Source organism: Panthera leo, chromosome A2, assembly GCF_018350215.1.
Source record: "Panthera leo isolate Ple1 chromosome A2, P.leo_Ple1_pat1.1, whole genome shotgun sequence".
Lineage (NCBI taxonomy): Eukaryota > Metazoa > Chordata > Mammalia > Carnivora > Felidae > Panthera > Panthera leo.
In genome coordinates, this window is record NC_056680.1 from 9,895,726 (window position 1) to 9,919,931 (window position 24,206).

Consider the following 24,206-nt stretch of genomic DNA (forward strand, 5'->3'; position numbering starts at 1 on the left):
TCACACTGGCTCAGTCTTTGATCCTAGCAGAGCGAGGCCTTGGACTTCCCACCAGGGGACGGCGAGGTGGTTCCGTGCACACACACACACAGACAGACAGACACACACACACACAGACAGACAGACACACACACACACCAACTGTCCGAATGCTGTAACGTTTTTATTTTCAAGTATAAAGGCTTTGTCGTAGAAGGGAGCCGGGGTCACAGGCAGTGGGAGAGGGGTCCTGAAGCCCAGGTGGAGGTGGACGAGCGGGCCAGCTGGCTCCCAGTTGCCACAGCCGGTCCCGTGGTGCCCTGTCTGTGCCCGGGACGCGCTGCTGGATGCCAAGAGGCCGAGGTAGCTGTGAGAGGAGCCGGGCGTGGGGTGGAGGGTGTGGGCTCACATGACCACACAACACTGGCACGTCTTTTGCTTAGGGCCACTTGCCTCTTCACCCTCGGGAGGGGCAGGTGGCTCGGGCTGCCGGGCAGGTGCATAGGTGGGCACAGGGCGGGCACTAGGGTTGGCCCTGGGCCCTTCCACCTGAAGCAGTGGCTGGCACTCGGCAGGCTGCTCTGGAGCTGGGGTCTCAGCCAGGAGGGGGGTGGTGGCGTCCCCTGAGGGGCCCTGGCCCTCAACAGGGGTTTGGGGCCTTACAGATTCTTCCTCCAGGGAGCCTTCCTGCTTCTCCTGGGGCTGTGGTCCTTCCTCTTCCGGCCTTGACTCTTCCTTGGCCCCCAAGGAAGCCCCTGCCTCACTCACCTCCTCTGCCTGACATTCCTTTCCTCCTCCGGACTCTCTCTGCTCTTCCGGACTCAGATCTTCTTCAACCACGTCAGTCTCCTCTGCCTTCAGTGACGCCTCCCCTCCTCTCTCTGCTTCCGACGGCGGCGCCTCACCTCCTCCTTCCTCTGCCCCCCCTAGTGCCTCACCTCCTGTTCTCTCTGCCTTCAGTGACACCTCCCCTCCTCTCTCTGCCTCCGATGGCGCCTCACCTCCTTTCTCAGCTCCCGATAGTGCCTCACCTCCTGTTCTCTCTGCCACCAGTGGTGCCTCACCTCCTGTTCTCTCTGCCTCCGATGGCGCCTCACCTCCTCCTTTCTCTGCCTCCAGTGATTTCTCGCCTTCCTTTCCCTCTGTCACCAATGGTTCTTCGCTCGCCTCTAGTTTTTCTTCACCTTCTTTCTGCTCTACTCGCAACGGCCCCTCCCCTCTTTCCCTCTCTGCCCTCAAAGGTCCCTCGACTGCCTTTCTTGCGGCTGACAGTGGTTCCTCAACTGCTTTCCTCTCTGGCCTCAGCTTTTCCTCCCCTCCTCCCCTCTCTGGCTCCAAAGAGCCCTCGCTTCCCCCCCTCTCCCCCACCAGAGACCCGTCTGCCCCTGCCTCTTCCTCAGTCCCCTTCTTTCCTTCGCCCACTGATTCCACCGGTTCCTCTGCCTGGCTCCTTCCCGCCCCCCAGGCATCCTCCCCTGCCCCCCTCTCCACCCCCAGCGGACTCTCAGGCCCTCCCCCGCTTCCCCGTGCCCTTGGCCCTTCCAACCCCTCCACGACCAGCTCCTCCCCCAGCTCCTCCCACTCTTCGCTGAGGGTCACCCTCTCCACCCAAATGAAGGACCCCTCCTCTCCTCCAGAGCCCCCTGGCCCATCACCGTCAGAGCTGCCCCTGGGGACGCCGCCTTCTCCAGGAGCTGCTCCCTCTAGCCTCACCTGGAGCCTCGGGGAGCTGGTCTGCGCGGCCTTCTGGCCCCTGCCCCCCTCCCCTGTGGCCTCGGAGTCGCTGCTCTCCGGCCCTCCCACCCCCTCCCAGACCACCTCCACGATGCCCCTGTCCTCCTTCACCCAGGACGGGGGCTCTGGGCAGGCAGCTTCCTGCCTGTCCCCAATGGCCTCCAGCACCATTTCCTCCACCTTAGCCTCCAGCTCTGGGCCTGTGGCCTCCGTGGCACAGTCCTCTGTGGCCCTCAGCCCCTCCCATACCACCTCCACCACGCCCCTTCCTTTGGCCTCACCCACGCCCCCCTCAGATGCTGCCAGCCCCTGACTCGGCCCCTGTTCTGCAGCGGGGCTGGGTCCAGGGCAGGGGCCGTTGGCTTCTGAGGAGGCCCCTGCTGCCCCAGGGAACAGCCTCAGGGTGGGTGGAACCCTGACAGCCTCATCTCTGGGCTCAGAGGGGGACTCTGGGGAGGTGTCCACTGGTCCAGCTGGGAGGGAGGCTCTCCTGCTCAGATCAGTGTGGCCTTGGGGAGTAAGGGGAGGAAAGGAGAGGAGACAGGGGGCAACAGAGTGAGATCCTGGCCCCCCAGATTCAGGCCCCTCTTCGTGGGACCCCCAGACCTGGGGCCCAAACACCCACCTGTGGGACCTGCCTCCACGGTAGGCTGGGAGAGAGGTCGATGACCCTGCAGGGGTAACAGAGACAAGGTGAGGCCAGCCAGCGTCTCCACCTCCAACCTCCCTGCGTGCTGGTACGCTCCCCAACCCAGACACCCTCCATCCAGGACCACACCCTCCTCAGCCTTCCTCACCTGTCTTACCGCGCTCTGCTCAAGTGCCCCCCCCACAGTAGGTGCTTAATCAATACTGTGTTCATGGGCCAACAGCTCTGTGTTAGGAACCTATTCCGTCAGCTACTGAGATTGCTGTGGACAAGGGACACTTAAGCCTTTTGCTATTGGGACTTACGTTCTAGGGGGTGGGGTATAAACATAAACACAAATAAATCTGTAATGTCAGGAGTGAGAAAGACTACGGCAGGAAAAAACAAAAAGTAGGACGAGGGGCTACAGAGAGCCTGGGAGGTGGTGGGGTGCCTCCTTTATGTAGAAGATGCAGGAGGGCCTCTAGGAGGAAGTGACATTGAGCAGAGACCTGAAGCGTGAGAGGAGCTGGCCTCGGCCTTGAGGCTCAAGAGGTAGATACAGCCATTCCAGGCAGAGGGGAGAGCAAGTGTAAAAGGCCTGGGGCTGCAATGAGCTGACAAGGTCAAGGACTAGAAAAGAGGGTCAGTGTTGCTGTAGTAGAGTGACGGAAAGGGCAAGAGTATGAAAATGGGCTCAGAGAAGCAGGGGGTGGGGGCAGCCTGCTCGGTCAAACCCCAGGGATCTCGTCCTCACAGTTCCCTGTAAGATAAGAATCTCCTTTCCAGCCTCCAGGCTTTCGTGTGGGCTGTTTCCTCTGCCTGGAATTCTCTTTCCCCTCTTGCCTGGTCCCCAGCAGGCTCCATACAGATACCACGGCCTCCAGGAAGCCTTCCTGGGTCACTCGGGTGATTCCTCTGTGCTCCTCCCATGCCCAGGGCTCCCCTGCCACAGACTCTTGGATAGTGGGCTCCTCTCTAGCAAGAAACTCCTGGCCTATACTAAAAACCCAACAAACTCTTCCCAGATCCATTAACAGGTCTCTTGGCCCTCTGCCCTGCCAGAGGCACCTGGGAATCTTAATAAAGGTGCTACCAAAACAGAAACCCGTGTGGATGCCTCAGATCACAAGAGCATCTCATGGTGACCCATTCCTCCCTTTGAAAAGAACAAATTCCACGAGCACCGCGCCCCCCCCCCCATTTTCCCACCACATTCCTCATTCTGGCATTAGCAGTCCCACAACAAAACTTCCCCAGGCCTGTTCCTAGGATCATGTCCACCCACCCCCCCACCCCGTGCCTCTTCCACGTGTGTGCTGTCGTTCGTCTCATTTTAGACATAGGGAAACTGAGGCTTGAACAACGAAAGCGACTTGCCCGAGACCACAGAGCAGAGAAACAGCAGAGGACTTAGAGGTTAGACCTCAATTGGAGAAGGCCCGCTTTGGTCCCTGCTGGCCGCACCTCGCCCCCTCCCATTTGCTCCCCCCCCCCCCCCCCCCCCCCCCCCCCGGTTCTCACCTGTCTGCGCCAGGTGGGCCTGCTGGGGGACTTGTGCTGGGCACCTGTGGATGCACTTTGCAACAGCTGCAGCTGGGATTGGAGTCTGAGGGAGAGAGGAGGCTGCTGGGAGCCGGGCCCCCAGGCTCAACGCCAAGGCCCCCTCAATGTGCCACTTCCCCGCTGTGGACCTGGGGCCCTGGCCTAGCCAGGCCGGCAAAGCCAGCAGGCAGGGGCCCAACTCACGTGAACAAGCTGTCTTCCAAGTTGCGGATTCGGGCCTGAGCCTGGCCCTCAGGTGACTGGGGGTCTTTAGAGGTGGAGTCCTCCTGCTGCTCCGGCTCCTCAGCTGCCCCGTCCATGAGCCAACGCTCCCGGAGAGACTTCCTCTGGGCACGGGAGGGGAGCTCTGGCTGTGCATATTGGCTACCCCACCCCATGGAGGGCTCCCTCCTAATCCGCGAGCTGGGAAGATTTCTTATTGTCCAAAACCACCCGAACGGCACAGACATCTCTCCTTCAGGTGAGGATATGATCCCCCCCTCAACACTGCCAGGTGGGACAGACACCCCAATACCAGCCTGGAGCTCTCCCAGGCTGGAACAAAACACCCCTCATCTCCCCACCCCTTCCAGAATGGGACAGGCACTCCCAGAGATGAAATCAACGTCTCTATGGGCCCCTCCCTACCCCAAAGCTGGGCAAACACCTTCGCTGTCCCCATACTCTTCCCAAAGGTGGTACAAATGTCCCCATCATTATCACCACCACCCCCCCACCACCACCCGCTCTCCCAAACAGAGGAAAAACGCCCGCCTAAGCTGGAACCAATACCCCCTGCTGCCCCCACCCAAACTGGACAGAGCCTCCCATGATCCCCCAGACCGACTCTCATTGATACCCCCACTTCGTTGCCCAGGCTTGACAGGCGCCCCCGCCCGCCCCCAACCTTGAGCCGCTCCACGCGGAGTTTCTCCTCTTCCAGCTCCCGGCGCGCGGCGCGGATCTCCTCCTGCAGCCGCCGCTTCTCCTGCGCACAGAGGACCCGGAGCTGCCCGCGGGCCGGGCAGGGCCGCCACCTCCCCTTCCGCCTGCCCTCCTCCTCGGGGCTCCCGGGACTCCCGGGGCTGCGAACGGGGCGGGGCGGCGGAGCGCACGTCGGGGGCCCCCGGCGGGGAGGGGGCTGCGGAGGCGCTGACTCAGCAGCGGGTGGGGGCGGGGCGGCGGGGGCGGGGCCGGCCGCGCCCGCGATGCTGCGGAGGCCTCGCCGGCGCCGAATGGGGGGGGGGGGGGGTCTGTGGAAGGGGGTGGGGCCTTGGGATGGAGATCCCAAAGGGAGACCGAGCTGTGGGGCGAGGGGGGGGGGGTTCCGAGATCCGGGGTCACGAGAGAGGCGATTCAGAGATAATGGGGGTCTAGATATCAGAGGAAGGGGGTGATGAGATGGGGGGGGGGCGCGGAGAGACTGGGGCGTAGAGATGAGGTCCAGAGAGATGAAGGGGCAGAAGTCGAGAGCAGAGAGAGGGGACTTGGTGAGATAGGGGTTCGGAGGGATGGGGTACAGATCTGAGGGTCAGAAGGATGGGGGGTTAGAGAGGCCAGGGTGTTGAGATGGGATCCAGAAAGATGGGGGTGCAGGAGTGGGGGAGCAGAGAGATAGGGGTTAGTGAGATGGGGGTTCATAGAGATGGGGTTCAGACATGAGGTGTTTGGGAGACCGAGGTTCAAAATGGAGCATCGGATGTGGATTCTGGGAGTGTGGGGTGCACAGCCTCACCATTCTGGGGGTGGTGGCGACCAGATAGAGGAACTGGGGAGCAGAGGGGCCTGAGGATTTAGGTGGGGCGCTCCAAGGCAGGGCTGGAGCTGAGGGTGCTGCCCACCCCCCCTCCTCACTTCACAGGTTTAGGCCTGCTTTCCTGGATGAGAGAGAGGCGAGGAAGAAAACCTGGGGAATGGCTAGGAGTGCCCAGGATGCGGGGAAGTGGGGGGAGGGGCGGTGGAGAGGGGCGCCATTAGCGGGGGTGGGGGGTGGGGGGTGGGGAAGGAGGGGTAACTCACTTACAGCAATGACCTCTAGCCGCTGCCGATAGAGGGAGCTCTCGGCCATGGGCCTGTGAGAAGAGGGCAGAGACTGGGGAGGGGGTCTTCCCAGGTCCCCATCCCTCGAGAGGCCACCTCCTGAATGCCCCTTTCTGGGTCAAGATCCCTGAGCTGCTTGGAAACCAACTAAAGCCCAGCATTTTCCTCTATTTCCCCTCTGCAACTGAAAGGAGTTGGAGTAGAGGGCCGGGGGGGGGGGGGGGGCGTCCTATGAGGGGGAGAGAGCAGAGACGCTGACAAGCTGAGCTAAAGCCCTTCCTAGGCTTGACATCACCTCTCTGAGCCTCAGTTTCCTCATCTGTAAAATGGGTCAGGATAGCTTGATCCTCACCTTATAGAGAGGTGCCCTTGCAAGGAAGTCTCCATGCAGGGGGAAAGAAAAATGGACATAGCGTTCCTAAAACAGTAGCATCATTTATTATCATTCATAACTTTAATAATCCCCATGATTAATAATGTTTATGGTTATTTATAAGGAGCATTTCCAGGCTGGACCTCAGATACTCTCAAATCCTGCCAGGCCCCTAACATGCTGTGTGTCTCTTTCCAATTCTATACCCTCTCTGGACCTCAGCTCCTACCCAGGATACCTTCAGCACCAGGGGCTGAGGGAGTCTGGGGAGAGAAGCGTCCATCCCACCATGGACACATGCTATCCCCATGGTAACTATGGAGCTACCTGCCAAATCCCCTCCCTGGGAGCAAATGTTACCAGGACATGTAGCCTAGCGCTGGACTCTGAGCTGGGAGGAGACAGAAGGGTCTTGCTGTTTAAGGTTTAACCTGAGATGCCGCCATTGTTGATCTCCTTGCAGCACCCCAGGATCCCCGATTTCCAGCTCCAGAGCTGCCCCTTCTGTGCTTCCCTGGGAGCAAGAGGCTGACTGTGGTACTTCAGGACACTTAGGGGACAGATGTTGTTACGTTAACTTGTCATCGCAGATGCGCATCGAGTACCCCCTACTTGCAGGTGTTTCATAGGCCAGTATCTAGAAGGATGCATCTATTTGTCTGTTGTCCCTGACACTTAGCCCAGGGAGGGCACAGGGCAAGCCCTCAAACATTTATTAATGTGAGCACTAACTCTATTGGGTGACCATTAGCCTCATTGCCCAAACTCTGCCGGGGCCTCCCAGATCTTCCCTGGCCACACCATAAAGACATAATAGTGCGGATACTTAGCCCTTACTATCTATAGTGCTCTAAGTGCTCGACAGGGCTTCCGCCAGGCCCTCCCAGCCACCCCCGCCTCTCCCTCCCTGCCCTGATCTTGAGACACTGTCGTCCACTCTTTGCTGAGTTGATATTCTGACAATAAAATCAGCCAACTATTAGCCAGTGCATACCATGTTCCAGGCGCTGTTCCATGCTATGCCTGTAGGAACTCATTTAATCCTTCCAAAGATCCTGGGAGGCAAGTAGTACGACTGTCCCTATTTTATGGATGGGGAAACTGAGGCTCCAAGAAGTGGTGAAAAGACTTGTCTAAGGTCACTGAGTCGGGATCAGAACTCAGGGCTCTCAGGCCTCAAATACTGGGAACGCTGCAGGGGAAGAGGGGGAGTCCAGGCATCCTTGTCTTGGCAGCCAGGAGGCCAGAGATCAGCCTGGGGGTTCCCGATTTCACTCAGGGCGGGGGGCTGAAGTCATGCTTTGCAGGGTATCCCAAAGGGAGCCCAGACCCCCTACTAATAGGTTTGCCCTTGGAGGAGGGCTGACATCCTCCCTCTGCTGTCCCATTCCCAAGATGTAATCTCCTTGCCTCTTCCTTGCTGGGGGGGAGGGGGGTTGATCAGGTTCCCGTTGCTAGGCAACCAGGTTTGTAGTTGGTGAATAATGCATCAGGGGACCCAAAAGAGTGAGGAACCAAATTGGGGTCCCTGGGGGGAAACTCTTTTCCAGAACTCTTTACAAACCTCTGGAGCCCCTCCACCCTCTTACTTTAAAAGGCCCTCAAACCTTGAATGTTCAAACCCTCGGCACACCCCATTTGATATTGTTTATGTCCACCTCTACAAGAACAGGGTTCGTGGCTATGGCCTGTTGTCACCAGGAGCAATGGGTGGCCCTTTCATTAAGCCGGTGATGGTTCCAATTTTGCCATCACCTTTCCCAGTTGGGCAGCTGTTAACTTTCTCTGTTGTATCTCAAGCATTTCTTCCTACCCTGGAAGCTGAGGGGTGTTTCAAGAGGCAAAACATGGGAGCGAGGAACCCTGGCGTTTCCTGGCCCCCCAGTCCTAGCCCCACCCCCCAGCCTGGACTTTGAGCTTGAAGACTGCCGGTGGAAAAATCCCGGAAAAAAGAAAGTGGAGGTCCACATCTCCAACCCGACTCTGGGGAGAGGGACCCGAAGAGCCTGCGGGGTTGCCTGCTGACCTCTCTCCGCTCCCCCTGGTCCCCTTAGGAGAGGCCAGCTGGGGCTCTCACCCCGTGGAAAGGCCAGTGACCCTCCCAGGCCCTGTGCACCTGTTCCCCCCCCCCCCCCACCCAGGACACTTACGTGGGTGTGGCCGGAGACCACATCTGGCTCTGCAGGGCCATCTCTGCCCGGAAGCCCACCTTCCTTTGGGTCTCCAAGATCAGGACCCCCCACCCGTTTGCTTGAAGGTGCCCTGGAGGCTGTGACTTGGCTGGCACGAAGGGGGGGGGGGGCTGCAGGCGGGCACCGGGAGAGCTGGTCCAGCTGGTTTGGGTCAGGAGGCAGGAGGCAAACGGGGCGAGGGGGGCTGGGGGCTGGCGGGCAGTTCTGGGGAGGTACTATCAGCTGTCCTGATAAATTATTTACCAGCCACTGGCCTCCTTGCCGCACTTGGCTGCCTCGCAGCAAACACACTCTCACGCGCGTGGTGCAGTGTGTGGGTGAGAACGGGGAGTCGCTGACCCCCTCCAGGGAATGGCACCTGCACTTGGCACCCCAGACGCCTCAAGTCCAGCTGCCCACCAAGGGTCACCAACATGTGAGCCTCATGGCGTAGCACACGTGTGGGATACTCTATGCACGACTGCCCCTCCCTTCCTGGACCCTGGTGGGGAGGGAGGGACTGATCCAGCTAAGGGATTCTGGAGCCCAGAGGCTGAGCACCATGGGAATCAGGAGGCCTGGCCCAGGGGTTTCTAGGCCTCAGTTTGCCCTTTTGTGAAATTAGATCAGGTGGCCTCCAGGACCCTGACACCCCTCAGATGCTATAATAATTAGGGATGGGGTGGTGACGAGGAAGGTCCAGAGAACTTCCTACCCAAATCCTCCCCATCCTGTTCTTTTTTTTTTTTAAACTATTTATTTTATTTTGTTTTAGGTTTATTTATTTTGAGGGAGACAGAGACAACGTGAGCAGGGGAGAGGCAGAGAAAGAGAATTCCAAGCAGGCTCTGCAGCATCAATGCAGAGCCCGATGTGGGGCTCGAACTCATGAAACAGTAAGATCATGATCTAAGCTGAAACGGAGAGTGTGGATGCTTAACTGACTGAACCACCCAGGTTCCCATTATTATTATTATTTAAAAATGTTTATTTTTGGGGTGTCTGGGTGGCTCAGTGGGTTAAGCGTCCGACTTCCGCTCAGGTCATGATCTTGCGGTTGGTGGTGAGTTCGAGTCCCGCGTCAGACTCTGTGCTGACAGCTCAGAGCCTGGAGCCTGCTTCAGATTCTGTGTCTCCCTCTCTCTGCCCCTCCCCAACTCACGTGCATTCTCTCTCTCTCTCTCTCTCTCTCTCTTTCTCTCTTTGAATGTTTTATTTTTGAGTGAGAGAGAAAGAGAGAGTGAGAGGGAGAGACAGAATCCTAAGCAGGCTCCATGCTGTCAGCACAGAGCCTAATGTGGGGCTGGAACTCACAAGCCTAACTCTGAGATCAAGGCCTGAGCCAAAGTCAAAGTCTGCTGCTTAACCAACTGTTAAGCGCCCTCCCCATCCTGTTCTTAAAGGGCCAGCACACCCTTTATCAAATGACAGGGTGCCTCATTTACCCTTTGCCACTTGGGGAACTCATCTCCTACTTTCCAGGCTAGTCTCCCACAGCCCCCAGTCCTCCCCTCATCAGAGCCCTGGTCATGCTGTGCAATTTGACAGAAGCCTCGGTGAGAAGGGTCCTTGCCCTCAGCTCCCTGCTCTAGAGGGCACACTCCAGCTAGGACCCCCTCCCCCCACCCCTGCCCCCAAGTGGCAAAGGTCAGGTACCTTCCTAACTCCTCCCTCCCTCTTGCAGATTCTCCTCAGGGTACTGGTGACCCCAGAATTTCCTATCCAAAGGGTCCTTAGTTCACCCATAAGGCCTCTGTGCCTCCTGAATGCAGACCCCACAGCCAGGATGTGTCTCGCCCCACTGCCTCCAGCCTGAGAAGTGGTCAAAGGCAGCTATCGGCAGAGGGGTAAGGATAAAGCTGGGATTCGGCAGAGGGGTAAGGATAAAGCTGGGACTTGTGGTTCAGAGCCCCTCCTCTGTGCAGGAACAAGCCTCCTTGCTATGCAGGAGAGCATTGAAAGGGAGAAGTACAGGAGGCCAGAGTGAGAGCTGAGGTTTCCCTGTGCCCCACATTCTAGTACGAAACTCCTAGGGATCCAAAATGTTTTTGTTTGAACCTGGCCTTCTAAGTCATTCTGAAAATACATTTGCTATGATAAGAGAACACATTTAAAAAAAATTTTTTTAAGTGTATTTATTTATTTTGAGAGAGAGAGAGAGGGAGTGCACATGGGGTAGGGACAGAGAGAGAGGGAGAGAGACTTTCAAGCAGGCTCTGCGCAGGCTCTGTGCAGATCCTGACGCGGGGCTCCAACTCATGAATCGTGAGATCATGACATGAGCTGAAATCAAGAGTTGGACACCTAACCGACTGAGCCACCCAGGTGCCCCACGGTTGTTCTATTTATAATTGGGTCTGTCTCCCAAACTCAACTGTACCTTCCCAGTCTGATGTGTTTCTTTATTTCCAGCACGGGGGTAGGCGCCTAGTAAGTGTCATTAAAGAATTCTTAAGCAACCGTTGTGTATCAGGTATTGTTCTAGGCATGAGGTAGTCGGGTCTAGAGGTGAGCAAACAGAAAATGCTATAATGCAGCTCACTTTTGGTGGTGACAAGGAGAGAGCGATAATATAGAGATAAAGGCAATTGGTAATAACTGCCATATAGGGTGAGTCACAGAAAATAAGAGGATTAGGGTTACGGAGAAGGGCTGTGTGTGATGCAGGGTGGGTGATCAGGGACTATTTGTCTAAAGAAGTGATATTTGAGTCAAGACCTGCATAGCCGAAGCCAGCCAGGGGTGAGTCCTTCCAAGCAGAGAAAGAAAGGCAAGTCAGTGCAAAGGTCCTGGGGTAGGAGTGCAGTTGGGGGGTTGAGGGAAGCACAAAGGCTGGAATGGAGGAGTGAGGGAGAGTGTCAGAAGATGAGATCTGAGAAGTGGGCAGGGCCTTCTGGGTCAGAGTGGGGAGTCTGGGTTTTTCTGGTTGGTGGGTGGGGAGCCACCACTCAGTGAAGAGGGCAGTGTAGTGGCTGGGATTAGGGTGGAGAGAAGTGGACGAATTCAGAATATGTTTTGGAGGCAGAGTCAACAGATTCAACAGCAATCCAGCATGAGGATGGATTGGAACAGGGCTGAGAGAGAGAAGTTGAGGTAGATTCCTAGGTTTGGGGTATGAAAAACAGAATGGATGGGTTGTCTTCACATGGTGAAGAGCAGGGCTGGAGTAGGGGCGGGAGCCGAGAGCTCAGTTTTGAAAATGTTCAGTTGGAGGGGCGCCGGGGTGGCTCAGCCGATTGAGCTGTCCAACTTCGGCTCAGGGCATGATCTCACAGCTCATGGGTTCGGGCCCCAGGTCGGGCTCCGTGCTGACAGCTCGATGCCGGGAGCCTGCCTGGGATTCTGTGTCTCCCTCTCTCTCTGCCCCTCCCCCGCTCACGCTCCCTCTCTCTCTGTCTCTCAAAAACAAATAAACGTCGAAAAACCCAATTTTAAACCCAGAGGAGAAGTCAGAGGTAGAGATTTGAGAGACACCAGCACAGAGATGTTGTTTAAAGTATGAGGTTGTGGGGGCGCCCAGGTGGCTCCGGGGGTTAAGTCTGGGACTCTTGATTTCGGTTCAGGTTATGATCTCACCGTCCGTGAGTTCAAGCCTGTGTTGGGCTCCTCGTTGAAAGCGCAGAGGCTGCTTGGTATTCTCTCTCTCTGAAAATAAATAAATACGCTTAAAAAAATAAAGTATGAGGTTGGAATTGGTCAGGGGCTGAGTGCTGGCAGGAAAGAGATGGCATACTCAAACTGAGTAACTCATCAGAGCTCAGTAAAGAGTTAGGTTTTAAAAAAATGTTTATTTTTGAGAGAGAGGAAGAGAGGGGAGAGCAAGCAGGGGTGGGGCTGAGCAAGGGAGACAGGAAACCAAGCCTGCTCCTTGCTGACAGCAGAGAGCCAGATGCAGGGCTTGAGCTCACCAACTGCAACACCATGACCTGAGCTGAGATCGGAGGCTTAACTGACTGAGCCACCCAGGCGCCCCCAAAAAAGAGTTGGCTTACAAAGATTTGGGGAAACAATCTCTGTTAGCAACAGCCCGGGGCTGTGTCCACGCACTGGCCTTGGCGGGAGAGAGCTGTGTTGAGTAACTACCAGCAGCGAGGGACACACGCAGCGTGGCTTCCGGGCAGGGGCATGGAATAAACGTGCTGACCTCACTCCCCCTCTCCCATCAGCCAACCCCAGTGGAAGCCAGGGGGGAAAGGAAGCCTGTCCATGCAGGTGAAACAGAAGTCTGAGAAGAAATGCCTGAGAGGGAAACCAGGAGAGAAGACGGCATCCTCAGAGACCCAGGAGCTGATGGAAGAGGAAGTCAGACCCGGAACCAGGGTCTGGCAAGTGAAGTCCATCCGTGTCCTTGGATGGAAAAGGCTCGGTGGGGTGGTGGGACCCAGAGCCTTGTCAGTGCTGTCAAACATGAACAGGAGGCGATGAAGACGAGAGAATGCTGTAGACAACTCTTTCCAGAAGTAAAGCTTTAATCTTCATGACCCCCCCCCTCCCCCTCCAAGCAAGTGGACACCGCTCTGCCCATTTTACAGACAAGGGAACTGAGCCTTGGCAAAGGCTGGTACCTTGCGGAGGTTTTGCGTGGGTTGGAACCCAGCTGGGCCCAGTTCCAATTAGGCCAAAGGGGTCAGAGGGAGGAGCTTGAGACTAGGATCCAGGGCACGGAGGGGAGTCACCAGAGTAGGCGGAGAGCTGGGGGAAGGAGTGATTGGGTAGTTGGATTATTGGAGGCTCCCAGGCTGTTCAGCAACCACCCCCCAACCCCCAACCTTTCTCTAGGTAACTATCTTTCTTCCTGGTCACCCTAGAATGGTAGAGTAGGGCCAGAGGACAGATTTGGGGAGAGCCTGGGGAGGAGAGTGGAGAATGTCTTTGGGGGTGGGTCGGCGCGGGGGCGTCGACCCTGCTGCCTCTGAACGCCAAGAGCTGGCGCCAGCTGCGGAGAGCTGCTCCACACCGCAAGGCTGGATACCTCTCCGGGCCTTCCCAGCCGTCTGGGCCCAAGGTGACCGCCTTTCAACCGCAGCTGCTCCTCTAAGCCACGGGCGCGCTGGGTCTGTCCCTCCCTCTTCCCTCAATCTGGAAGTGCACTTGGCCGCGGACGCCTTGCGGACTTTTCCAGGAGGGGTGCGGGGAAGCAGCCTGGGGCTTGACGCGAGCGGCGGGTACACCTCTCGGAAGAAGCCTAGTGGAGCCAGGCACTGGGCGGGGGAGCTTGCGACGCGCCAGGAGAGGGCTCCTGGCGCCCCCTTCAGTCTGAGCTGTGCGCTGCAGGGGTGGAACGTGGATGGACAGCCCGGGGGCCAGGGGCGTTGCTGCCCGCTGGTCTGGGCGGGGCTAGCAAGGCTTCGGAAAGATGGCTTCGGAGCACCCCGGCACCAGAAAGCCGGCGGTTCAAACACCCGACCCAGGACAGAGTTGGGGTCAAGCCTCCCGGGAATGCCGGGGACGTGAGGGCGAAAAGGTGCCAGGGTGGCGCCCCGTTAGTGGAACGGCACCCAGACTTGTCCCCTAGCCGGCGGGCCAAGTCTAGGGAAGCCCTCCTACGAGAAGTCTGGTGCCCTGACCTGACCTGAGGCGCGTCAGTGAACCAAACGCAGTGCCCTGCCGGGGCGCCCCCGCCCCGAGGGCGGGGCCAGGGCGGGGCCCAAGTCTTTCCTGCAGGTGCAGGGGGCGGTGCCCGGCCCTGTCCCCGGGGGCCGTTCTCGGAGGCCAGGGGCGGGTCAGAGAAGCGGCTGAGGTAGGCGACGCCTTAGAACCCGCGGGCGGTGACTGTGCCACAGGTACTGCGCAGGGCACCGTGTCTCAGCTCTGAGCATCAGAACTCCGGCTCTGGAAACTAAGGCTTCCGAACTGCTCCCAACCCTGGACACCGAGGCCCCCGGGCCGGAGAGCGGAGCCCTGGGGTCGTCCGAAGCTCGGGGCCCCGAGCCCCCCGGGTCAGACATCGAAGTCCCGGGGCCTGCCGCAGAGCAGGACGCCGACGTACCCAGGCCAAGAGGCAAGGTCTCCGTGCTCTCCGCGGAGCAGGGCGCGGAGACCTCTGAGCGAGAGAGTGAAGTCCTTGGGCCATCAGCGAGGCTGGACACAGAACGCCCCGGGCCATCCGCAGCTGGGGGTTTTGAGAGTCTCGAGACAGGCGACGACAACCCCGAGCCGTCTGAAGCACGAAGCGCGGGGGTCCCGAAGCACTGTCCTCTTCAGTGTCCCGAGACCTCCTCCTCGGGGTCAGACTCGGAAGCCCCCCTGCTGCATTTTCTACTGCTCCCCGAGACCCCCCAACAGGTCCCCGGGAAGCCGCTCATGGAGACGCCCATCGAGCGAGAAATCCGCCGCAGCTGCGAACGCGAGGAGAGCCTGCGCCGGAGCCGGGGCCTGAGCCCAGGCCGCGCCGGCCGAGAACTCGTCGAGCTGCGCGTGCGACCGGTGCTCAGCCTGCCGGGCCCGGGCCCCGCGCTCCCGCGCGCCTTGGAGCGCGCGCGGGCGGGCGCGCAAATGCAGCGAGACATCGAGCGGGAGGCCCACCGTCAGGCGGCGCTGGCGCGTCCCGCGGCCCCAGAGCAGTGCGCCCGGCCGCCGCCGCAGCCGCTGGGCGAGCTCAAGCGATTCTTTGAGACCGCCGCGGGACGCGGCTCCTCGCCGGCGGAGGAAGGCGGCGCGGGCCCGCAGGGGCTGCCGGATCCCGGAGGCCGGCCTCGCTTGGCCGTGCAAGGCCGGTGCCCGGTGCTGGCCCGTGCCCCGCCGCGGGTCGCGCCATCGCTGCTGGAGCAGGAGGTGCGCGAGGTGCATGAGCGCGAGCGGGAGCTGCAGCGCCAGAGGCTCAGCGTCTACGGCACCGCTGAGTTCAAGGAGCCCGCGCCGAGCCTCACGGGTAAGCCACGCGCGCCCCCACTCTAGGGACTCTCAGGGCTCCAGCCGCCCTCACCAACTGCCCAACTCCAGGAGCCTCTCTTCTGGCACTTAGGGTACCTCCTTGGGGCTCCCAGACTCCTGGGGCCCTCTCTCAACTCTCCCTTCACTGCCCCACCCCTTTAGGGCTGCTCTCTCTCTCTGTGCTCCACGCCCTACTCTGAATGGTCGACTCCTGGATACATCTCACCTAGGCTTTGGGTGGGAGGAAGGGAGGAGGATTCTAGATGTCTTTATCGGATTCCAGGGAACCTGCCTGGGTTCTGACACTCCTGGATGCTCCCTGTGAATTTGTGGGTTTCCACCTCCCCATTCTGGGTTCGCCTCCCTCCTTCAGGTTGCTCCCTCCTCCCGAATGGAGGCCTCCATGGGAAGGAGGGTAAACGCCTGTGTGTTTAAGGGGCGCGGCCGGTCTCCTTGGTGCTGGCCGCCTCCAGCTGGTGACAGGAGGGGCAACCCCGGCTGAGTGCCCCTTCCCCCGCAGCGAGCAGGGGCGACGGAAAGCTGGCGGTGATCTGGCCTCCCCGCAGAAAGGCATCGGAGAACGGCTTGGAGCAGGTGGGAGCCCTTTTCCCTCCCTCTTCCCTCAAGCGCAAGTCGCTCTTCCCTCACCTCTCCTCCCCGGGGCGTCAGGATGCTGGGCCAAGGGAAATGCACCCCCGCGCCCCCTGGGAAGTTACTCTGGGCTAGGACACAAAGTTCTGGACACGGCCAGGGGGTGACACGGATGCCATAGTCCTGGGAACCAAGCTGCCCCACCCTGTGCATGAGTGTCACTCCCACGGTGCCCGGGTCTCTGAGGTCGGCCTTCTGTCTGGCCTCCTCTCCCCAGGAGGAGCGGAAGCCTTGAGGTTCCAGTAGGTTGGGACACCCTGCCAGAGGTCACACGCACATCAGAGGAAACTGGCAGGGGCGCCAGGGAGTGCCCTCCGAATCCGCTGAAGGCCTGGAGAGGGTCAGCAGTCTGCTCCGGGGAAGATGAAATCGACCAGCTCCTCTTTGCGAAATTGACCATTCTCTTCTAGAAAACTATTAGTCCACGTTGGGAAACACCACCACTGTCAATCCTGCCAGTGAAACTGTCCAGCCCTTCTCTGCCTAACTGCGAACTGAACTGGCCTCTGCCTCCGGCCTTTACCGTTCGAGTAAATGCCTCGGCTACCCTCACTCCCCAATAAAGCCCCTTCTTTCTGGGCAGTGCAGGCTGTTTTCCTCTGGGTCCTCTTATTTTGGGCTGGGGCGGGAGCGCGTTTGGCGGAAGAAGGCCTGAGGAAACCATAGGAGGTGCCAGCCGGAGTATGGAATGTGCCCTTATCGCCCAGTTCTGGGGCTGCTGGTCTCCCCCGGCCCGGCCCGGGGCCTGGTGCCCCCTGGCGGCGCGGGCGCGAACTGCGGTGTTCGGACAAACTGGCTCATGCCCTCCCTTTTTCCAGACTTCTTCAACATTTATTGTGCCAGTGCCAATGGTATGCCCGGGAGCTGGGCGCTGGCTAGACAGAGGTGATAAGAGGTTGTTCCTGATTTGGGGACGTAAGCAATAGCTACCAAAAAAAGGGGGGTGGTGGTGGCGGTGAGGGTACAAACTTCTTCGCAGGGCATACAAAGCCATTTATGATCTGTCCAGCTGTTGCAAACCTCACATGTGTGTAGACCCCAGACAAATATTAAGGAGAGAAGTGGGGTATGCTGGGAAATGCCTTGTTTCAACGCGCAGGTAAGTGTTCCTCCATATCCGTAGTGAGTGAGCTTCTGATTTCCAAAAGCAAGGGGGAAACCTAGCCTTTAAAAGAGAAATCTCGGGGTGCCTAAGTGGCTCAGTCAGTTGAGCATCCGTGGCTTGATTTCGGCTCAGGTCACGATCCCAGGATCATGGGACCAAGGCCTCCCTGCTTCCCCTGCCCCTGCTGGGCTCTTCAGTGAGTGTGGAGCCTGCTTAAGATTCTCTCTCTCTCTCTCTCTCTCTCTCTCTCTCTCTTTCTCTCTCTCCCCCTCCCCCTCTGCCCATCTTCCTGGCTCACATGCCCTCTCTCTCTTAAAAAAAAAAAAGAGGGGTGCCTGGTGGCTCAGTCGGTTAAGCATCTGACCCTTGTTTTTGGTTCAGGTTATGATCTCACAGTTTGTGAGATTGAGCCCCACATCAGGCTCTGTGCTGGCAGTGCAGAGCCTGCTTGGGATTCTCTCTCTCTCCCTCTCTTTCTGCTCCTCCTCCACTCATGCTGTCTCTTTCTCAAAATAAATACGTAAACTTAAAAACAATTTTAAAAATTTTTAATGTTTATTTTGAGAGAGAGAGAGAGCGCTAGAGCACAAGTGGGGGAGGGACAGAGAGAGAGAGGGAGATGCAGAATCTGAAGCAGGCTTCAGGCTCTGAGCTGTCCGCACACAGCTGATGCGGGCATCGAACTTGTGAACCGTGAGATCATGACCTGAGCCAAAGTTAGTCGCTCAACCGACTGAGCCACCCAAATAAATAAACTTAAAAAAATGTTTTATTTATTTTTGAGAGAGACAGTGTAAGCAGGGGAGGGTCAGAGAGAGAGGGGGGAACAGAGGATCTGAAGTGGGCTCTGTGCTGACAGCAGACAGCCTGATGTGGGGCTCAGTCTCACAAACTGTGAGATCACGACCTAAGCCGAAGTCGGACGCTTAACCGACTGAGCCACCAAATGCCCCTAAATAATTAAACTTTAAAAAAAAGAGAAAGAAAGAAATCTACTGAACTTTAAATGTGACTACTTAGAAACATTTTTAAATGGGGTGTGGGGCTCAAGTATGTTAATAAGCAAAGCCTGTTTGTAGTAGAGCTTGTAGCTGTCGATTGCCAAGCCCTCCTTCATTTCCCTCCCAAGCCGGGTGGCTCAGGTCCCTCCCCCCGATGGAGTTCAAGAGTTTGTGGACACCCTAAGTTGAAAAAGTGTATCGTTGCAGTTATATTCTGTGGTTTTACGGTATCAGCTTCTTAGGGGTGCACTGAGACCCAGAAAAGACCCAGGAATGATTTAGAATCATTGTTTAAACTCTTGGATTTGTCCAACACTGTATGCCCTGGGTCTAGCAACAGACTTGATCCTACATAGGACAAGTAGCTAATGAAGAACTAAAGAATGCTCACACAGCATTGCACCCCAAGAGCAGCTCAGCCCAAGAAGGAACCACACCCCATCCCATCATCACCACACTGAGCACATGCTTGATGGTGACTCTCAAAGGTCTGGAGAGAAAACAAAGAGCCAGTGCTGTCAGGATGGGAAATGGAAACACCCAGAGCACATTAAAAAAATATTTTTTTTGGGGGGGGGCGGCGGGCAACGAGAGAAGAAGAGAGAGAATTTCAAGCAGGCTCTGCACTGTCAGTAAAGAGCTGGACATAGGGCTGGAACTCACGAACTGCAAGATCATGACCTGAGCCGAAATCAAGAGTCACAGGCTCAACTGACTGAGCCACCCGGGGGGCCCAGCATCCGTATTTTTTAAAGCTCTATGGGTGCTTTCCACATGGAGCCAAGTTTGAGGACCATCATGTAGATGTAGGCCAGCAGTCCTCAAAGTGTAGTGCCTGGACCAGCAGCATCAGGATGGCTCGGGATTTTGTCAACAAACACACATTCTTGGGTCCCACCCCAGACTTAAAAATCAAACCTTCCACATGATTCCACGCTCAAGTTGGAGAATCATGCGTATAGATGGTTCCTGAGTGACAGGATCCAGGAAATCAGGCCTGTTTCTTTCCTCTCCCAGCACCTCACACCAGAAACCTTTAATGTTTATTTATTTGTTTTTTTTTTGAGAGAGAGAGAGCATGAACTTAAGCAGGGGAGGGCACAGAGGGAGACAGAATCTGAAGAAGGCTCCAGGCTGCGAGCTGTCAGCATGGAGCCCGACGTGGGGCTCGAACTCACGGACTGAGAGATCCTGACCTGAGCGCAAGTTGGATGCTTAACCGACTAAGCCACCCAGGTGCCCCCAGAAGCCTTTAGTCTTAAGTGGCCTGTGGATTGGTCTTAAGGGAGACAGTCTCAAGCTATGTGTGGCTGGTCTGAACTGAAATATGCTGTAAGTATGAAATACCAGATTGCAAAAACTCAGTACCCCCAAAAGGGAAATATCTCATTAATAGTTTCTCGCATAGATTATAGGTTGAAATAATATTTTGGATATGTTGGGTTAACTAAAAATATCACTAAAATTAACCTGACCTTTTTTTTTTCCTCATTTTTAATTTTTATTTTGAGACACAGAGAGGGAGACAGAATCTCAAGCAGAGCCCCATGAGGGGCTCAAACTCAAGAATGGTGAGATCATAACCTGAGTGGAAGAGTTGGATGCTTAACGGACTAAGCCACTCAGGCGTCCCTTTACCTCATTTTTCATATGTGGTTACTAGAAAGTTTGAAATTACACGTGACTTGCGTTTTTGGCTCAATTTAAACTTCCATTTAATTAAGCTAGAGTCTTACAGTGTATGTCACTCACAGGCACTAACTTAAATCAGTATTAGGCAGCTTCAGAATCCCCTTGAACTCATTCAGACCAAAAAATCTTTGATGAAATCAGAAATCGTCACCAGAAGCCGTCTCCCCCCGCCACCCCCCCAAAGATAAAAGGTTTTGGCGTCCAGTCTTGATTCATTTTACCTCTCACGTCCGTTTTTGTCATCTTAAACTGGTGCTTACAATACTATGTGCCTTTGTGCCTGGGAGTTTTAGGTAAGCGAGTGCTTTGCTCAAAAGCATAAATGCTAGGTCTCTCCTCCGACGACTCCAAAAATGTTACCAGGAATGAAAAGGCAGCCCCTACGGGGGTAACTGGCAGGTGAGTGACACCCGGGTCAGGAATGACACCCTTCCCTTCGCAAGGGACCAGCTGTAATCAGAAAGACCCGGTTCAGGATGGAGCTCCGCCACTCGCGCGCTGTAGCTTTCGAAGAGGTGAGTTCACTTCTCTCAACCCGTGACTCCTTTCCAGCCCAAGGTTGGAGTGGAGCTTAGAGATCCCAAGCTGGAGTTCCTTACGGCTTTCCCATCCCGCGCGCGCTCCGGACACCCCGCGAAGTAAGATGACCTGCCCACTCCATGACCCAAAAGCTGGAAGAGGAAGATTTGACTTTGGCCTTTAGGAAACTGATCACGGGCCCTTTGCTGATGCACGTCGGGAAATATAGTCTCTTCGGTAAAAAGAAGTCACTTCCGGGTCAAAATATGAGAGTGGGCGTGGCCCCGGGGTCCCTTCCCCCATTGGGCGTTGAATTTCCCGGCTACCCAAAACTTGAGGTTTTCTGGGTTCCGGTTGTTGACAGGCACTGCTACTTCCCTTTTAGCTTCATGTGCGCCTCTGCGCATGCCTTGAGAGCTGGTCCGCCAGTCAGGGGACTTTGGTTTTGTTTCAAAGACTACATTTCCCAGAAGGCCGCGCAGGTGGGCGGGGCCTCCTCGCCCCAAGGGGTGGGGCGCGGCGCACCGAGCGGACGCCGAGCCTGTGACCTCTTTCTTTCTTTTATTTAACGCAAAACTGGTGTGTCCCCGCGCAGGGCTCCGCGGCTAGGTCGGACCCGGTGCGAACGGGCCAGCTTGGCCTGGCCCCTTGGAAGGCGAGGCCGAGGTGCACTAGGAGAACGAGTGAGCCCCTCCCCTGCTCCCTCTCCTGGAGTTTGGAACTGTCAGGCTCCGGCTCCCATTCTCTCTCCAGGTTCAAGACCCCTGCGCGGCCCACGCCGCGGGCCCCGCCGCGCTCGGGGGACGGGCCGGGCCTGACTGGCCCGTGAGGATCTGCACCAGCAGGTCGGTGGCCAGCATGTGCGAGGGCTCCTCGAAGCCGATGGTCAGCAGTTGCTGGTAGTCCCCAGGAGGCTGCGGGCACAAGATCCTGGGGGCAGGGACAGACAGGCCGGGACGTGAGCACCCCCAGCTTCTCGGGAACCCCTCCCCTCCGAGTGAGAGGCCGGTGGCTGAAAGAGGCTTTGTTTCAGCTGGGGGGTGGGAAAAACCCTGGGGGGGGGGGGGAGAGTGCTTTTCTTGTTGCTGAGAAGCCTAGAGCTAATGGCTCTGGGAGGTTGAACAACTCTAGCCCTGACCTGGCCTATCACCCAGTTAAACTTAGCTGTGTGCCCTTGGGCAGGTAACTTAACCTCTCTGAGCACCTGTTTTTTCTTTGTAAAATGGGGCCTGTAGTATAGACCTCAATGGGTTGTGACACAAGTCTGCATAAAGCACTTTTCAGGGCACAATAAAATGCTCTCCTTATTACCAAGGGAAACAATGTGGGGGGAAGTGGATGGTCTTTGGTGAGGTTCTGCCCCTCCCTCCAGGGCCCAAGCCCACCTTGCCATTGTCCTAGTTCTTACCACGAATAAAGGTCATCCTCAGCTGGTCCTAGCGGCACCCATCTGCCAATGGACCACAGCTTCTGGATCTGGGGGCATGAATTGGCTGGACTCTTGCCTGTGTCTTCCCATGTATCTCGATAGCACAGGAAGTAGCTGGGAGGGGAGGAGGGTATTAATTAAGAACGAGCAGTTTCCTTCTTCAGTTGAGGGCTTTGATGGGGGGGGGGGGGGTGGGCGTGAGGTGGAAACTCATCAGAATTTGCCCTCAAGTTCTCAGGTAGGGATGTGGCTCCATATGGAGGCCTTTTCTCCTTGCCAGCCTACTTTTAAGATGAGGACTTTTTTAATGGGAGGGTGAATTTTTTTTAAAAAGTGGGGATGGCCTTTCAAAGATCTTTGGTTTCCCGCCGGGCTTTCCATGCTTTGGCGGTGGTGGTGGTGGTGGTTCAGAGGCCCACGCTGGCATTCTGCACAGAGAGGGGAGAACTTTCATTCTCTCAGGGGACTCACTAATCCACGCGGGAATCTTGCCCCCTGCCGCTGGGCTCTGGGGCGGTTTCCAGATTCCAGCGCATCTTCTTATAGAGGTATCGGGGGAAGCGGCTGGCGGTGTAAGCGGCTGGGGCACAGTATCTGAAGATGGACACCTCGTGGGACGGGCTGATGGAGAACCTTCCGCAGAAGAAACAGGAGATACTGGCAGGAGACAGGACGGTGGGAAATGAGGCCGGGCTCTGGACGCCACCCTCTCCCCACCCCACTCCAGTCTCCTACCCTTTTACCTTAGGGGGTCGGTCTCCTCCAGGTCCACAAACCCAAAGGAGGCATACATGAGGACCAGCTGTTCTAGGCGCAGGGTCAGCTGTTGGGAGATCTCCAACAGCTGCATGGAAGAGGGGGCATAATGGGATTAGCTGGCCTGCCCGCATCGCCCTCCCCCCACCATTTCCCAACCCCGAGGAATGAAGAAAGGGGCACAGGGTCTAGAAAACCTGCTCCACACACCCCCTTTCGGACCAGCTCCTGCAGGACTCCATAGATGGGGGGCACACTCCTCGCGGCTGCCTCCAGGTAAAGAAAGTAGGGCTCACACATCTGTAAGAAGGTGGGCATGGCCTTTGCCAGCTGTTCCTTCTGCACTCGGTCCCTGCTAAAGAGAGAAAGGGGCCTTTGCCTGGGGTCCCTCGTTCCCCACTCACTGGCAACCAGTCTTCCTGGCCTGGAACCCCTATGGCAAAATCCCCCTGCGCCAGGACTTTCTCAGAGTATCTTCCAGGACCATTTGCATCAAAGCCATTTGGAACACTTGTTAAGGTGCTGACACCTGAATTCTACAACCGACTTTTCACTCAAAATGTCCTGGAGGGTGGAGCCCAGAAATCTAGGGTTTCAACAGCCTCCCAGAGGATTCCAATGGATACTGAAATGTGAGAATTACAGTCTCTTCTCCCCTGGGCTGGGAATCACATTATCCTTTGGGGTCCCACGCTGGTAGCCAGAGGGTCAAGTCTGGCACAGATTGGTTTTGTTTAGCCTGCCCAGGGTTCAAAATATAAGCCAACAGTTAAAAACTAGGAGAACCGTCCTCTGAATTGGCAACCCCTGGGGGCCGCGTAATAGCAGGCCCTCCCTAACCCCAAATTTCTACACAGTCCTTATCGCTCTTCGAAATTGGATCCTCAATCAACTAGCTTCATTTACTGTCTCTGGCTCCTAATGCTTTTGAGTTTGCGAACCTAGCGTGCGTTGCCTATCCTGTTGCTCTCCTCCGTCTCATTCCGGGGGACCTAGGACCCCACCCAGCACCACCTGTAAAGTAAGTAGCTCTGGAAATCATCTGCCTTCTTGAGCAGGTAGCGGAGCTGTTCGGTGATGGGGCTGAACATGGTGTCCAAGGGTAGGCGAGGAGGGGCGGGCCCTGGGCCCGGGGCCAGAGGCTCGGGGGAAGGAGTAGCGGTAGAGGCCTCGGGGAGCTGTCCCTGGACGTCCTCCGGTTCCGCCTCGGGTGGGTCCCCAGGTCCGCCAGGGGACGCCAACCAGGAGGGATCTCCGCAGGGCTGTGCCCCAGGTTCCAAGTCGTCCGCGGGCGGTGTTTCCCCAGGGCCGGGGGGCAGCGGCTCCACGAACCACTGCTCGGTAGCCATCGTGGGGCCGCAGGAGGGGAACGCAGCTCTTTAAGCCTCCGCCGCTCTCGTTGGCCGCGGGTTTGACCCCGCCCCGGGAACCTCGGACTTGCCGGGACTGGGAGCGCGGCCCCCTCCAACTCGCCCCTGCCTCGACCTCTCGGTCGGGGCGGCGCCGCGCGGAGGGAGTTCGCCTCGTTTGAATTTCAACACGCAGGAGGGGCGCGCCGCTTCGGTCCGCGGTGCGCGCCCGCGGGGCCCCGCGCAAACGCGCGCTCCCGGAACCTGGCTCGGGGGACGCGTCCAAGGGGGGCGACCTGGGCCGGTCCTGGCGCGGCCACGTCCCGGGGTGTGGCTGGGGGGGGCCAGCGCCTTTCTCGCT

General features: G+C 57.3%; 3 protein-coding genes across 7 annotated transcripts; 1 reads left to right on the top strand and 2 right to left on the bottom strand.

The window, feature by feature from the left end:
- Positions 1-255: 255 nt before the first annotated feature.
- On the bottom strand, positions 256-8,558 carry PALM3 (paralemmin 3). 3 transcript variants are annotated; one of them, XM_042928658.1, is made up of 8 exons: positions 7,294-7,580; positions 6,731-6,849; positions 5,910-5,958; positions 4,794-4,874; positions 4,091-4,233; positions 3,866-3,950; positions 2,339-2,384; positions 256-2,222 (listed from the first exon to the last, which is right to left on the bottom strand). In XM_042928658.1, exons 1-8 carry the CDS (start codon positions 7,294-7,296, stop codon positions 385-387), a joined length of 2,364 nt encoding a protein of 787 aa, XP_042784592.1. In that variant the 5' UTR covers positions 7,297-7,580; the 3' UTR covers positions 256-384. The 3 variants fall into 3 exon arrangements, with proteins under 3 accessions (XP_042784592.1, XP_042784595.1, XP_042784596.1); XM_042928661.1 differs by lacking the exons at positions 6,731-6,849; positions 7,294-7,580 and adding an exon at positions 8,450-8,558; XM_042928662.1 differs by lacking the exons at positions 5,910-5,958; positions 6,731-6,849; positions 7,294-7,580 and adding an exon at positions 5,622-5,718.
- Positions 8,559-14,340: 5,782 nt separating this feature from the next.
- On the top strand, positions 14,341-16,581 carry MISP3 (MISP family member 3). Of its 2 annotated transcripts, none has more exons than XR_006199478.1 (3): positions 14,341-15,341; positions 15,717-15,937; positions 16,212-16,236. XR_006199478.1 is itself a non-coding variant. In XM_042927445.1 (3 exons), exons 1-3 carry the CDS (start codon positions 14,774-14,776, stop codon positions 16,227-16,229), a joined length of 660 nt encoding a protein of 219 aa, XP_042783379.1. In that variant the 5' UTR covers positions 14,341-14,773; the 3' UTR covers positions 16,230-16,581. The 2 variants fall into 2 exon arrangements, 1 of the variants encoding a protein (XP_042783379.1); XM_042927445.1 differs by having other exon boundaries at positions 15,864-15,937; positions 16,212-16,581.
- A 4,277-nt stretch (positions 16,582-20,858) lies between these two features.
- CA2H19orf67 (chromosome A2 C19orf67 homolog) lies at positions 20,859-23,989 on the bottom strand. Of its 2 annotated transcripts, none has more exons than XM_042927447.1 (6): positions 23,511-23,989; positions 22,707-22,848; positions 22,484-22,584; positions 22,212-22,397; positions 21,720-21,854; positions 20,859-21,241 (listed from the first exon to the last, which is right to left on the bottom strand). In XM_042927447.1, exons 1-6 carry the CDS (start codon positions 23,843-23,845, stop codon positions 21,067-21,069), a joined length of 1,074 nt encoding a protein of 357 aa, XP_042783381.1. In that variant the 5' UTR covers positions 23,846-23,989; the 3' UTR covers positions 20,859-21,066. The 2 variants fall into 2 exon arrangements, with proteins under 2 accessions (XP_042783381.1, XP_042783380.1); XM_042927446.1 differs by having other exon boundaries at positions 22,707-22,851.
- Between the last annotated feature and the right edge of the window lie 217 nt (positions 23,990-24,206).